Source organism: Pinus tabuliformis, chromosome 3_2 (genome assembly GCF_031772625.1).
Source record: "Pinus tabuliformis cultivar Carrire ecotype Pingquan chromosome 3_2, CPIR1, whole genome shotgun sequence".
Classification (NCBI taxonomy): Eukaryota; Viridiplantae; Streptophyta; class Pinopsida; order Pinales; family Pinaceae; genus Pinus; species Pinus tabuliformis.
This window is the reverse complement of record NC_142302.1, coordinates 954,524,737-954,540,436: the sequence shown is the minus strand read 5'-3', so window position 1 is coordinate 954,540,436 and position 15,700 is coordinate 954,524,737. Positions and strand designations below refer to the sequence as shown.

At 37.1% G+C, this 15,700-nt stretch overlaps 2 protein-coding genes across 2 annotated transcripts; both read right to left on the bottom strand.

Annotated features, from left to right (window-relative positions):
• Nucleotides 1-741: 741 nt before the first annotated feature.
• Nucleotides 742-1,575, bottom strand: LOC149183814 (uncharacterized). The gene has a single exon (XM_089415096.1). The coding sequence runs from the start codon at nt 1,573-1,575 to the stop codon at nt 742-744; it is 834 nt and encodes a 277-aa protein (XP_089271222.1).
• A 7,353-nt stretch (nt 1,576-8,928) lies between these two features.
• On the bottom strand, nt 8,929-9,825 carry LOC149183813 (protein SENSITIVITY TO RED LIGHT REDUCED 1-like). Its single transcript, XM_089415095.1, has one exon. It carries the CDS (start codon nt 9,823-9,825, stop codon nt 8,929-8,931), a length of 897 nt encoding a protein of 298 aa, XP_089271221.1.
• Nucleotides 9,826-15,700: the final 5,875 nt, after the last annotated feature.

Genomic DNA, 15,700 nt, shown 5'->3' with positions numbered 1-15,700 from the left:
ATTCACGACCATGTTCTTGAAGTGCAATATTGTTCAACAGATGATCAAGTTGCAGACATCTTCACAAAGGCTCTCACAGAGGCGAAGTTCACTAAACTTCGATTTATGGTTGGAGTTCAGGAAGTTGTCACTAAGGGGGGATAGGCTCTAGGGCCTCCTTCCTTCTCCTATTGTGTCATATTTGTAAATCCTTCAATCCTATCCCAAGTTGTTCTTAAGGGGGGATGTTAGGATATTCCGACACATAGGAAATAGTTAAGTACAACTTGGTCTAGTGTAGAGTTAGGTATAGAGTTAGGCAAAGTGTGTTACTTTACCGTTGTACATTTTGTAACTTACAATCTGACGGTCACGATATGTAGTGATCTGACGGTTCATTCTCTCCTCGGTATTACCGACACTTGATCCATGGCTTGACACATGATTGGTCCATGAATTCTATTTAAAGTGCATGGAGGGTCATTTGGAGGGTAATCTGTGCATGAGAGAAACTTATGTAAATTTTCATTCTTTTATTAATAAATTGCCTGAAGTGGCCACGTTGGCTCAGGCCGTGGACTGTTTCCCTCTTTGAGGGTTTTAACCACATCAAAATACTGGTGTATTGATCTACGATCTGGTTGTGAGTGGTGTCCTTTTGGTGTTCTGTCTGAGGAACTTACCCTGTAAATTCCTATACTTATCCTTTTGGAACCACTTAAAGGTTTGTTCCAATTCTTCAATAAAGACCAGTGCAGTGAGTTATTCTGCAGCTTCTTGTTCAACAAAATGAGGGAAATGCCCTGCTACTCGAATGATATCTGCCAATTTACTTCCAGGGAGGGCTCTGTAGAGTTCTTTAAAATGTGAGATGCCGAATTGAGAGAGCTGCTGAAAGGTGTGAGCAGTGCCCCCTTCCGGAGTGGGCAATTTCCGAATAGTGTTGGCAGATTTCCTTTCTTTGGCAAAATTTTGGAAGTACTTGGTGTTATCATCTCCTGCCTTGAGCCATATGGTCCAACTCTTCAACCTCCAAGTTTCCTCTCTATCCTTTAGAATGCCAACAAATTTATTATCCAGTTCAATTAGATGGGCTTTATCTTTAGGGCTGATAAAACCTCTGTTGTTTTCATCAGTGAGGCTAGCAAGGTCAACTTCAACTATAGTAAGGGTCTGATTGTCCTTCAAATTTTTGTCTTTGGCCCATTTAATCGAGTTCTTCTTTAGTTGGAGTAATTTATGGCAGAAAGCAGCTGCCTTGGATGGAAACTGGGAGGGAGGATTATGTGCCCAAAGTTCCTTGACCATCTCGGTGAAACTCGGGTCCTGTAACCAAACTAAATTGAACTTAAAGGGTGCCCGAGGTTTTGTAGGTAGTCCAGTGATTTCCAAGTAGATGGGCGAGTGGTCCGAAATGCCCCCAGATCCCACCCATTGCTTGTAATGAGAGAGGGTCTGGAGTAACTGATGCTTGATGACCATCCTGTCCAGCCTCCTGGCAAGGGCCGCCTCCCCTACTCTTCTATTCCTCCAAGTGGGTAAGGGCTTTATCATAGGCACATCAATGAGCTGTGCCTGATCAAGGAGGGATTCCATGACCTCTGAGAGAGGATCGACCTATGTAGTAGACCCCCACAACTCACTGAATCCAATAGAGAAATTGAGGTCATGACCTAAGATGAGGTTGTCAACTAAGGTCAGGGATAAGGTTAGGAGGTGATTCCAAAAGGCCTCTCTTCCCTGACATGGTCCATACACATTCATAACCCTGAGCTCCTTACCCAATTCAACAGAATAGAGGTCCAATCCCAAGTATCCCCTCCTTCCCCAAGTTGCAAGGGCTTTGATAGTGCAAGGGTTATAACCAATAGCCAAACCCCCCGAATGACATGAGGCATCTAGAGCTGTGAAATTCCATCCAGGGCAGATGGATTGAAGGGTGGAAGAGACCAGCATGCCATCCCCTAGGGTTTCTTGCAGTAGGATAATGTCAACATGAGTAACAGAGAATAGTCTAAAAAGGGCTAGCTTTTGGGGGGAGCTAGCCACGCCCCTAGAGTTGAAAGAGAGGCATTTCATGGGGAAAAAATGGCAGGGGTTGGCATTGTCTGCAATATCCCCCATGGCAAGTCCTTCTCCGAACTTGATGGTGTTGACTTTCCCAGAGACTGTGAGAAAATCTGCCCACTTCACAGTGGTATAATCTACTTATAAGGAAATACAGATTGCTAATATATTTATACAAAATATTTTTAGGTTGCATGGAATATTGAAGTTTATAATCTCAAATCGTGATGTAAAATTTACATCAGCATTCTGGAAAGCCTTGTTCAAAGGGATGGGTACTCAACTACATTTTAGTATTGTTCACCATCCTCAAACGGATGGGAAGACAGAGCGAGTAAACTAGGTGTTGTAGGATATGTTATGAGCTTATGTAATGCAACAACCATATAAGTGGGAAGAATACTTGCATCTTGTAGAATTCACTTATAACAAAAATTATCACACTTCTACACAAATGAGCCCTTTTGAAGTGGGTTATGGCCGTAAATGCAGGACTCCCTCAAACTGGGGTGGTCCGGAAGATAAGTTAATGTTGGAGCCTGATATGTTAGCAGAGATGGAAGAAATGGTAAAAAAAGTGTGATCTAATTTAAAGGCTGCTTAGGACCGAAAAATGAACTTTACTAACCGGAAAAGAAGCTTTCGGGAATTTGAAGTGGGTGATCATGTCTATGTGCATGTTAGGGCCAAGAGAAGTACACTTCAGTGGATGGATTTCCAAATTGGCACCCATATTCTGTGGTCCTTTCCAAGTTTTAGCATGGGTTGGGCTAGTAGCTTATCAACTTGCTTTACCAAGCTATATACAAGTGCACAACATTTTTCATGTTTCAGTTTTAAAGAAATATGTTTATGATCCCAAACACATAATAAACTGGCAAGAAATACAAGTGAAAGGGAGAAATATTAAAAAAAAAAAAAAAAAAACCTCGTCCACTTATCTTATATATGAGTATGTAATTATGCATAGTAGAAGTACATTCCGATTTTACCAATAATTAAAATAACTTTCTTTTATCTTGACTATACAGGTAGAACCGGAAGGCAAGTTCCTAGTCGAGCCAATGGGTATACTCGATCGGAGATAAGTAATGCTACGGAGACAAGTTATCACCCAAGTTAAAGTAATCTAGCTATAGAAATGAGAATCCTAGCATTTCGAAAACAAATTCAAGGAGGGGAACAGTGAGGGGTTTGACAGAGGGTGTCACTAAAGATTGGTACCTATTTGAGTGTCAAACCATGCAAGCCAACCCTCTCCAGAGCAAGATGCCAACCAAAGACTGGCTACAACAACCAGAAAATGTAGTTCAGCCTAGTAACAAACCCTAAAGAGTCTGAAGTCTAACTTGTAACCATGACAAAACTGCAAAACTAGAGTGGTTACCTGCAAGAAAACCCTCTTGTTAGAATCATTTGTAAAGGTAGTCCAAGACGAGCATTTAAATCAAGGGAATCCCTTGAGGAGAAGTAATTACATGTGTGTAGAGAGCTTCTTTCGCTAGTAGCCCACCTAACTAGCCATAGAAGTCATAAACCCTTGCACCAATAACCATAAATACCAAATCTAGTCACTTCTATATAACTGGAATGATATCAAAGTATAATTTCTACCTTGGATAAGATTGTAACACACCCAGCCGTCTCCCATGGAGGTTGAAAACCTGAGCTATATCGAAGTGTGGACAACTACCAATCAACAAGCGATCTTGTCAGCTAATAGTCACATAACCCTACCTTAGCAACATCAAAATCTGAATTAAGTAAAGAGGGTAGCAAAAAACCTTGCGTATCAGGCAAACAATGGGCACCATGGTTGCAACATCAAAGAGTTCGAGGCAAAGATAGTAGTTCGCAAGGAAGAGTAGCTGCGAAGCAGCAAGAACCTCCTGCCACCAGTAAGAAATACTATCCTTCGACAGATAGGGGGGAAGGGGTTTCATTGGTTGAACAACCCTCTTCCTCTAGCATCGTTTTATGGTCTTCATAGATCGACGAACAAGAAAGGGACGACCTGTAATCCTCTAACCTTTCACACTGACATTCGTAGGTCGAAGGATAGACCTAAAAGATAAGCGTTGTCTGATCTTCATATCGTTCATATAGGTATATCGTAGAACAAGATATTTTTCCATGCGAGTTTAATGGGAACACTATGGAGATTGAATGAAGGGTACGCCAAGTGTGTATAACAAAGTAAATCAATTAATTCTTACGTGATATATGATATTAATTACCCAATTTGTGGGAAGTGTCATGTTTATGTGTCGGGTTTCGAATAAAGAAACTTTCTTTTATATGTAGTTGTTACAAATGGTATCAGAGTTCAGGTTCCCACAATGAGACTTTTTGGGATAAATATATACGTATACATGTAAAGGTAAAATATGAATCTCTTAAGAATTTAACTAAGTAAATGTTTATATGCACACAGAGATTTGTAGCAACACGAAAGGCCACAATGCAGCGGAGCCCAGTACCACCAGACCCGCCATAATCGGCTTATGTTAATGCTAATCCTAACATTTGGATACAATTGGGAGAGGAATCACAACAAACTAATGTCGTGTTACTCGAAATCATTCAGTAGTTTCATGCTGAGATGACCAATTTGAGGAAAAATAATGAACGATTGCAATTAGAACAGGAGAAAATTCTCCAGATCTTATCCAATCGGTAAAACCAAAGAGATCCAGACCCCAATGCAGAGGAGAGATAAAAGACCCTAACAGCCTAGCATAGAGAAGAGAATGCTGTGTCAGCAGAAAAACATATAGAAAATGAAGAGGGGTGCTCACATAATGTTTCTTACCAACATAAAACAAAAAGGAAGAAATTTGAATTACAAGGACAATTTAAGAAAATTAAATCGTCACTCTTCGAGGGAGGATGTCATGCCCCCAAGCTGGCAGTAGTCTTTCAACCACTCTTAGCGAGGTGCGGCACCACCGAACACTTTCTTTTCATCAATACTTATGTTCGTGGACTACGCCTAACCACTTACTCGTACTTATTTTGTGTTTCGCAACCAAGTATTATTATGTTATCCTTTATACCAATGGACACCCATACACATTCATTATCATCAACAATTATAAATTAAGAACACAATTGCACAGTATAAAGGGAGGGGAAACTCCCTAAACAATGAGTCTGCCTGAATAATATATTATCCAATCTTTAATGTTAAAAGCTTTACAAGTATACTTGGGAAACACCAAGTTTCATAGTTAGCCACTTTTACAATCATCGCAAACTCGGTTGCCCAGCTCGTCAGCACCTCTGCACGGTCACCGCACGACTCACCAACCCTTCGTTCACCTCATCGCAGGATTTTGTTGTTTGCCCAACTTGGGCACACCTCCAAGTCGCCACACACAAGTGCCTCTACCCGAGGCACGCCTTTGTCCACAATCTCAACACTTCACCAAGTCACTGTGCACACTTGCACGACGGGCAAGTGCTCACCCGAGTCACCCAAGAACCCGTGCCAAGTCATCACACAAACCGGGCGCCACACACCCATGCACGTCTCACTCCAACCGGCGGGTGACCTTGCCCATGCCCTTCACCCAAAACCGAGAAGTGATCTACCTCCGTGCAGCCTTGCCCAAGAACGGGCGCATCTCCTAATCTGCGCCTTCTACTTGTGTGTCCACCCTCTTAAATCTGCGCACTTCTCTTTGAGCGAAGTTGTTGTGTGATGGTTGAATGTCCAAATGACTCCAACACAATGTTAATATATACAAGTGGTAGGGTGAAGTCTTGGCTGCCCAGCTGACTTGCCCAACGCTCCTACTCCATCGCAATCTCGCCCATACACATGTCGGCTTTCCCATGTTGTAGGTCGGTCGTGGGTTGAGCATTCATGCTCCCCACATCTCTATAAACCATTGTCTCTCTCTCCCTTTTGCGCATTATAACATATAACGCCATCGCACATGAAGTCCAGCTCGCACTCCATCATTTGTTCAAATTTCCAACCGGTCCCTCATCATTTGAACACGGTCGCACTTCCATCGAAACCACAGGTCTTCACGGGGGTAAGGCTACTCTTTGGTGGGAGGAAATCAAAATAGTAAGAAAAATTGATGAGGAACAGGTTACTTGGAAAGAGTTTCAAAAACATTTCAAATATAGGTATTTGACTGAGCATTACTATTATGAAAAAGAAAATGAATTTCATGAGTTAAGGTTGGGAACTTTAACAATGGATGAATATGTAAAACGATTTACCTCTCTGTTACATTATGTGTCTTATATGCAAGAGGAGAAGGCCAAAATTTAGCGTTTCATCAGTAGCCTACCCAACTTTATGAAAGAAAAACTGGAATTTGATTACTCAATGTCAATGGATAATGCAGTGCAGAAAGCCCACATCTGCGACTAGCAAATGAAACAGAAAAATGAAGGACCTAAGGGAGGAGTGAACAGAGAAGGGAACCCACTATGGAGTTTCCATGGACTCTGCGGTTAACGTAGCTACTAGAAGATATCCTACTTCCTAGATTATACTCCAAAAGCCATTCCTATATGTTCTACATAACTATGGAATATAAGACGTTACAACAAGTATGCAACCCCTTCTTTTCATAATTGCCTAGTATTTAACATAGACTCATAGTTTTATGGTATCTAAACTCTCTATAATATTATTGAAAATCAATAAGTGATTACCTACACATGTGGGAGTAATGCCAGCTAACATGGCATCCACTGAGTATAATGGTGGTGAATGGGATAGGTCAACTTAATGGGAGGCATAAATTCTACATATGAAATCCTATAGAGGTGATTTTGTCACCCATCTTGATGTGTAGAATATAATCAAGGGGCTAGAAGCTATGCTTGCAAATTTAACCCATCAAATGGGCCCTACAACACAATAACTCCAATTTTTCCACAAGTACCAAAATAGTTAACAAATTAGATAGTGATACACTCAAGATCATACCTAACCATTTAAGGAGGCTTTTGACACCAAAATATTTTACTAAATTTGGTGGGTATAAAGTGCAAGAATGACCAATAATAAGTGGCATCCCTAACTCCCTTCTAACCAGTTTACCTAGATATTCCCTTTCAACTAGCCATTGAATTGGTCTCCTCTACAAGCCCATTCCATCCATTTATTTCCATGAATTTAGATAGAAAACCATTCCCCTTTCAAGAAAGCAAATGTTACTCATTTCCCATTTCCATTTCTAGCTACATTAGGCTAACCAAAATTTAATTGATAGTTGCATAATTTGTGGGCCCAAGCTTTGTAGTCCACAACGAATGACATATTTGCTCCAATGGCCCATTCAAATAGTTATTTCCATTTTTAAATGCATTTTTTAGTCATCCCAATATATCCTTAAAGCCATAATCACTAGAAACGCTTTATAGGCACAATGCTACCTCCCTCACAATGCTCCTTCAAGCACAATGGATGGACGATCTTCCCCCTTCCAAAAAAAGTATTAGTGTTTGGTTAGCGTACTTCCTTATATAATATCTACTTATGTTTATAATGGTGAGATAGTTACGCCTATGGTCATCCAATCTCAATAAAAGTACATAGCAACACTATGTAGATGAACTATGTAGATTTTATTTGCCTACAAGTAATCGTCCATAGTCATTGGATGAATTGAAAAATTAGAAAAAGTGAGGAGAAATAAATAAAAATGGCTTAAGCTGGAGCTATAGAAATGAGAAAATAATCTAGCTCCTACCAAGTGCAAGGGTGCATTATATAATAATTGATTTGATCCTTACAATATTGAAAAGAGTGCATTAGATGGATGCCCATGTATTACATTTCATTTTCACCTAGTAAATGGCAACTGACCTCACCTTCTAGCTAATGCTTTTAAGGAAATAAATAGTTTTTCTTTGAAGATCTAGTCTTAACTGAACTAGATTTACTTAAAGGATAAGATTCGTAAAACATTTTAACCTGCTAAAAATCCATTTGATTTGGTGCTGCAAAAATCAATATTAATTAAATATATAATCACAATCATACTATATAATCACAAGACTTTCATTACACTGTTTAATATATAATCACAATCATACTATATAATCACAAGACTTTCATTACACTGTTTACCATACATTGAAATTATATTAATTACAGATTTCAAAAATATCTCAAAATCAGATACTGATAAGAGAATTTGACCTCAATCCTAATATTCTTAAAATATACCATCAGCATAAAAAAATATTATTTTTACATATAATAAGCCCATAGTAAAAGTCTAATTTCAATAAGTGAAATATCATATCCTTTTCTAAAGATCCTACCTACAACGAAGGTAGGGGCGGCACGAGTCAGCAATAGTGCCCTTCGTTGTCTTAGTGGAGTCATCCCAAAACACAGGGAAGCCCTCTGATCCGGAAATCCACCCATTTAGGTGCTTATATATATATATTTATTTTTCATTTTTGTTTTATATTATATTAATTATTTTTTTTATTTAAAAAATATATATATTTTTATTTTATTTTAAGAGATGTATCAACTCTACATTTACCATTGATAGAATCACATATCTTTTTTATAATAAATTATAAAATAAAATTCCAAATACAATTAATTATTTTTTATTAATATACAAAATTTTAAATTTAATTAAAAAATAATAATAATAATAATAAATGTGTATTAACTTTTGTCAACTCATATATTAGATTATTTCGAAATAAACCAACCAAATTATACTACAAGAAATTAAGTCAAATGATAATAATCGCCCATATATTTACTAATTTTGAAATTTAGAGTTTAAAGAATTTGCATTCCTTTAAAAAAAAAAAAAACTTATTTATTGTGAAGTAAACCAAACTGCTTCAGATGACTTGAAAAAAAAATATTATTTATTTAAATAATTAATCCTCATAATAAGGATCAAGGGTAAGATTATCCAATGAATCATGCCATGCAAAGAACTTCCAACTTAACTGTGAGAATGCATACCAAAAGACTTTAGCACTTCCCATAGTTACTACGGGCAGTGGAATTTCATGCCTTACGTGATCTCTGATTATAAGGGCCTTAACTTTTTTACTGCCCCAGGATTCCAAATCTTTGTGCCAGTACGTGTCGAAATTGTTGCCCAGTATGATAATCTTACTAAAATTGTCAGGCGTCCAATTCGCATCTAATACACTATCATAGAGATCAGTTCCGCAGTGAGGCATGAAAAATAGCGTGGGTCTGTCCACTGTTCGTCTCCCGCCTTCATTAACCAGAGGAATTGTGCACTTAAATTCGGTTATGACTGTTCGTTCTAGTGGCGACAGAATTGGATCGTACAACACTATATCATTATTTACCCATGAAAATTTATCTCTCAATAAAAGGGCAAAAGCTAACTGCATTTGACAGGGCTCCACGTCCCCGATTTTCAACCCCACATCCGGGGTTTCCCTCGGAGGAGTCAACCTTCCAATGCCGTAGACAACCAGTTCTAACTGTGAATGATGAGGGTCTGCGCGGATCACCCTTTCTATTCGATCCACCATCTCTGGGCTATTCATTTGTCTCATAATTTCCTCAAAATACGAGGATTTCTCTAATATTTCCTTAAAGAACTCTATCTTTTTGGTTATTTCCTGAACTTTCAAATTGAATTCTGATTGAAGTCGTAAAGTTATTTCAATGTTCTGGGTGTACTCATTAATCACTTCATTATAATCTGGGAAACATTTGTCGTAAGGGAGGTGTAATATATTGATAATCTCCTCAACTTTTGCATTTATTTCTGCGTCAGATCCATTCTCCATGATAACTAAACCAAACTCGTAGATCCAGCAGAATGAGAAATTGTCTAAACCAAACACGTAGGTCTCAGAATGAGAAATTGTCTAAAAAAAAACTCGTAGGTCCAGAATGAGAAATCTTGTAATGTGTAATGAGAATATATATGTATAAGTATCATTTCGTAACGTTGTGTCTCTTTTTTAACCACAAACAAAATATTGTCGGCTGCAATTTTCTTTTTTCTTTTTAATGTATTTTCTGAATACGTGGTATGTATTTTTAAAAATATTTTTTCCTAATTTTAATTTAATTATTTATTATTATTATAATAATAATAATAGATAGATAAAGTACTTAATTTTAATTTAGTTAGCAATTGCACTAGATGTTAATGAAATTTGGAAATGGAATAGCATATAGCATTAAATAATTTTTCTTTAATAAGTTGAAAGACAAAAAGATATCAACAATTCCTTGAGCCTTATGAATCATGAGGATTATGTTGAAGTTAAAGATGCATGAAGATTTTTTCTTGAGAATATGTTATTCTATGTTATCTTTTCTTTAGGTACTCTTCTTGTCAACCTGAGGAGTCTTAATATTATAATATAATGAACCTAATATTTTTACAAATTCTAGTTCCATATTGATGAGGGTTTTATATTGACGTTGCTAACAATTTTATGTTGATTTGGTTTCATAGTCACTGAGTATACTTTTTTATTTGTGGATTCTGGACTGATTAAAGATTGTTTAATATACTAAGATTTCATTGTATTTCCGAGTGTCTTAAAATGAACTAATTTATATTTGAGTATTTGATTTGGTAGATTTTGATTTTGTTCTTTGTGCAGATAGTACTTTTTTATTTGTGAGTTTTGGACCTATTAAAGATTGTTTAATATAGTAAGTTTTCATTGTATTTATGAGTGTCTTAAAAGGAACAAATTTATATTTTAGTATTTGATATGAAGTTGGTCGATTTTGTTCTTTGTGTAGATAGTAAGAAAACATGACGGACTTCATCACTTGAAGAACAGTGAAGACAAAGCTATTGAGAAAAGAACTCCAACACTAAAAGAGATTTGGTAGTTGTGGTGGAATTGATAAGCATGTCTTAGTCTGTGGTGTTAGCTACTAAGCATAGCTTTCTTATCTTGTATAAAAGAAAGTAAATTTTCATTTAGTGTATATTATATTAAACATGAAATTTGCATTGCTAGTTTTTGTTCGGTGCTATCCAGGACGAGGCCTTCAGCTCTGAGCATGATACCACCTCGGGAGAATGATTCACTTTGTGAAACAATCAACACAACATCGAATCGTCCAACTGACACAAATGACGGAGTAAATTTATTAGCCAGAAAACTTAATTCTAGTTAACACTCTAGAAATTTTATTGGTATTACAAGTTTACTTTTAAGGTTACTCGAAATACAAGTACTTTAACATTGTTTGGCTTTGTAATATTTTGAAAAATTGTCCTTTACATGTCTAAAATGTTTGAAAATCTGAAATCACTTAGTTTAATTATAGGTTTTGGAATATTCTGAAAATTTGTCATGTATGTTTACTAGATTTTTAGAGACAAAATTTTGTCTAATTAGATTTCCAAAACTAAAATATGTAATTATTTATTTAGATTTTACATTTTTAAATTATTCTACAAATTTTTTTTATTTGTCATCTAGAATATCTTTTTATGAATATTTGGAACAATTATAAATTCTTAAAATGCTTGCACATTCTAAAATATTTTTGAAAAAATTAGCTCATTTCCTATAAATTTCCAAAATATTATATTAGTGTACCCACACAACTTTAAAAACCATTTTAGCAAGATTGTAGATGGAGAAATATTAGGGAAATCTTCATTAAAGTTTCAATAATTTCTAGAATTTGAAATGAAAATGGGAAGTTTTTTATTGTTTTGAAAACAATCATAAATTAAGAAATGGAAAAGCTTTTATTGTTCCAAAATTAATTATAAATTAACACATACACCTTTGATTATGGAATTGTCATTTTAAAGCGATTGCACATTCTGAATTGTCATTTTGATTGCATATTTTGAAACATTTTGAAAATCTTGGCTTATACCCTATAGATTTCCAGAGTATTGTAGACTCTGCAATGGCTTAGTGTACATTAATTATTACACACCATTAAATACCATTTTAATTGGATTCTGAAATAATATGATTATTTTCACTAATGTTCTATAATTTCTAGAATATTCTAGAATTTGAAACAAAAATGAAAAAATGTTTTATTGTCTTGAACCTGAAAACCATTATAAAGTAAGAAATGAAAAGGATTTTACTATCCCAAAAACCATTTTAAGTTAAAGTTATTACACATTCTAAAATATTTTGAAAATCTTATCTTATACCCTATATATTTCTAAAATACTTTAGAATTTGCAACAACTTCTCGTGTAAGCTAAATTATAAAGAAACTTTAAATACCATTCAACTAGATTACTAGTTCTAAAATATTCTAGAAATCTTCATTCTAATTTGTAGAATATTTTAGAATTATATATATATGTATATATATATGTATATGTATATGTATAGGTATATGTATATGTATATGTATATGTATATTATCCTAATGAAAAAAATCATAATTAAGAAATAAAAATCCTCTTATTGTTATTTATAAATTAAAAAGAAAATATCTAATTTTTTTTTGTTGGTGCCAGAGACTAACCTTCTATACCATTAATTCAAAAATAACTTACATATATTACAACCACTCACTCACGGAGTGGACACAAAACCAAGGTGTTGTCTACCATGTTAGAAAATTATATTTTACGGAGCAATGGAACAGATAAAATATTGCAGAAATATAAACATAGAAAACACACAAAACGAGAGAGACACAGATATACGTGGTTCACCCAGTTTGGGCTACGTCCATCCCGAACAGCCAGTCCTTCCTTTCTATTATCCAGCAAAATGAAGAGACAAAACCTATAGCAAATCCGCTGTAATATCCTCTGTTTTCTCTCACAGTCTCACCTCTCTGTTTCTCGCTCACGGAATACACATCTATCTCACAGCCTCAAATACAATACCCTCATACAAAGAGAGGGGTTGCCTTCTAGGGCAAAAAACCCTAAACTAAACATAATTTCTACCGTCAGATCATCCGCCTAATGAACGGCCCAGATTGACTAGAAATTACTATACTTTTACAAGGCAATTTTACAGTTGTTTTTAGCTTCGGGGGCACTACCCCCGAAAACCCCCGCCAAGGGTGGGGCTCCCAAAGGTCACAGCTGCCCCCCCCCTGAACACCCCCTGCAGCGAATATTTTACGGGCGGCGTTGCTGCCCCCATTTCGAACTGGGGTCCTATGTGGCGATACCTTTGAATATAGAAGATAATCAGGCTCCACACCCAACATACCAATGGTACGACCTTATAATCCAAAACTAATGGACAATAGACTCGAAAGCAGACTGACCAAAAAATTTAAGCCAAAAGCTTAACAAATAGTTGTCCACAACAGCCCTCTCTAAATATGCCAAAAAAAAACATGATCTAAACTACCTCTTAAACCAACTTCGGAGATGAACATCTGACCAGGAACAGCTAACTGAACTTAACACCTTGGCCCCATAGAAAAGCCTGAAAAAATCCAACCATTGATCTCAATCAACAGATCCAATGGCGGAAAAGAAAATCACATCACCCCACATGCCACTATTTAACATGTGATCACGGTGGTTTTCCAAATGGTCCCCTTGCCACGTGTTAATCATTGAATGGGATCGCTGCAAAAAGGGTAAAACCGCTTCTCGCTCGCAGGGCTTGTGATCACTCCAAAACCACTCAGGATACGGAAAACCTCTCGGAGGTGAAAGATTAAGTAAGTCGGGGGTACCATGAGCACCCTGCTCTCGACCACCTAACAAACCAGCTCTACCAGTGACATTGTGAGAAAAGGCCTCTACCAGCCTATCTGAAACCCTCAGAGAGAAGCCACCCACTTTGCCACCACTAAAGCCCTGATTGAGCTTGCTTCTCCGAACATTAAACCGAAAAAGCTCACTATTTGCTGTAAAACTAGAAATGTACACTCCTCTGCTCATATCACTTATGAGTTATCTGTGTTGCCCTCCATGGTCCTGCTTTTAAACAACAACCAATCTTCCTCGGCCTGATCATGGAATTTCGCCTTGAGACTGAGTTCAGGTAGCTCTTGCCATTTTGTTGCAAACTTTTCCTCTACGCAATTCACTCCTTGATTAGCTAGGAGATCCGCCATCTTATTGGCCGATCTTTGAACATGTCTAAAAGTTATTGTACGGATGGGCCTAGAATGTGGTTATGGATCCGTTGAAAGATCTAGATGAGCCTCCAATTCTTTGAGACCTTTTCCAGTGCCGTACCCTAGCTGATTCTCTTAGCTGAGTTAATGATTAACTCAGAATCATCTTCAACAATCACATTGTGTCAAGCAAGAATTCTAAACAATGTTCCATGGCCAAAATTTCTACCAAATTGTTGGTGGCCTTTCCAAGATGACCATGGCAAATAAACAGGGTGTTCCCTTTTTCATCCCTTAAAACTCTGCCATGACCTGTTCTGCCCAGGTTGCCCTTTGAGGCTCCGTCAATGTTGAACTTCAAAAACCCTTAGGGAGAGGTTGCCAGAAATCAAGCTCAGAGTCTTTAACGAGATTCTTCATGCCCAGGCTCTAAGGAATAAAACCATGTAATCCTAGCTAGTAGAGAATCCTCCACTCAGGAGTCGAGGGAGGATTCTCAAGGAGATTTCGGACAATAGAACCCACAGTCTCTTGTAGTTGTTTTAGGATCTGATAAAAAAGGTAAAGGGGCGGTTTTTTTTCTCCTTGAAAATCATGTTATTCCTTTATTTCCAAGTGTTCCAGATGATGAAGCCCAGCGTTAGAGCCTAGGCAATACTGAGAACTTTGTTATTCGTAAAATTGCTTCTCCACTTGCTTAGGGTGTTGATTATGCTTCGTTGGTCCCTATCCGACTGCTAGAAGATGGAGGCGAAAGAATCCCACAGCTTGGAGGAAAAGGAGCAGTTGTTGAGAAGATGCTCCATTGTTTCCTCTTGCACTTCACATAGTCGGCACCTAGAAGGCCCCAAAACACCTCTTTTCCTAATATTGTCCCAGGTCAAAATCTTCCTATGTTGCACTAGCCACATGAAGAGTTTAGTTTTCATCCAACCTTTTTGCCTCCAAATTCTTTGCCATCCTTTGTCCAGAGCCTGGGAAGCCAAACCAAGGAGAATTATTTTAGCCTCCTTATTAAAGGTGCCCTCATTGTTATTGCCCCATCTTAGCTGGTCATTCCCTTCTAAAGCTAGAATTTTTCTTCTATCTAACTCTTGCATTATCATTTCAGCTTTGTATTTTAAAGGATTTTCATCCCTCAGACCAAATTTCCTCCATTTTCTCCACTTTCCTACACTATTGGTTTGATCCAAGAAATCCTTAACTTTGATTAAACCTTTAGCCTCTGCCTCTGCCTTAAGCTCCTTCAATTCTTATTTCAAAAGAATGGGTTCCTGTTGCCATCTGTCTTCCCAAAAAATAGCTAAGTTTCCCTCTCTAATTTCCCAGAAGCCATTATCCTCGACTAGACCTCTATTGTCCCAGGCCTTGTTCCATATGTGTGATCCCTTGATATTACCATCTATTCTTATATGATCCTCACTTGGCCATGAACTAACATATTTTTCTTTCCAAATTGTATCTCACTGAGCCTTTGGTTCTTTTAGCCATCGCCACCATAATTTATCCCCTGGAGCTTTTCTTAAAATTTCAGGATCATCCAATCCTAGGCCTCCATGATTTATGGGTTTACAAATTTTTTCCCAGGCTACCAAGGCTAATTTTTTCTTTTCT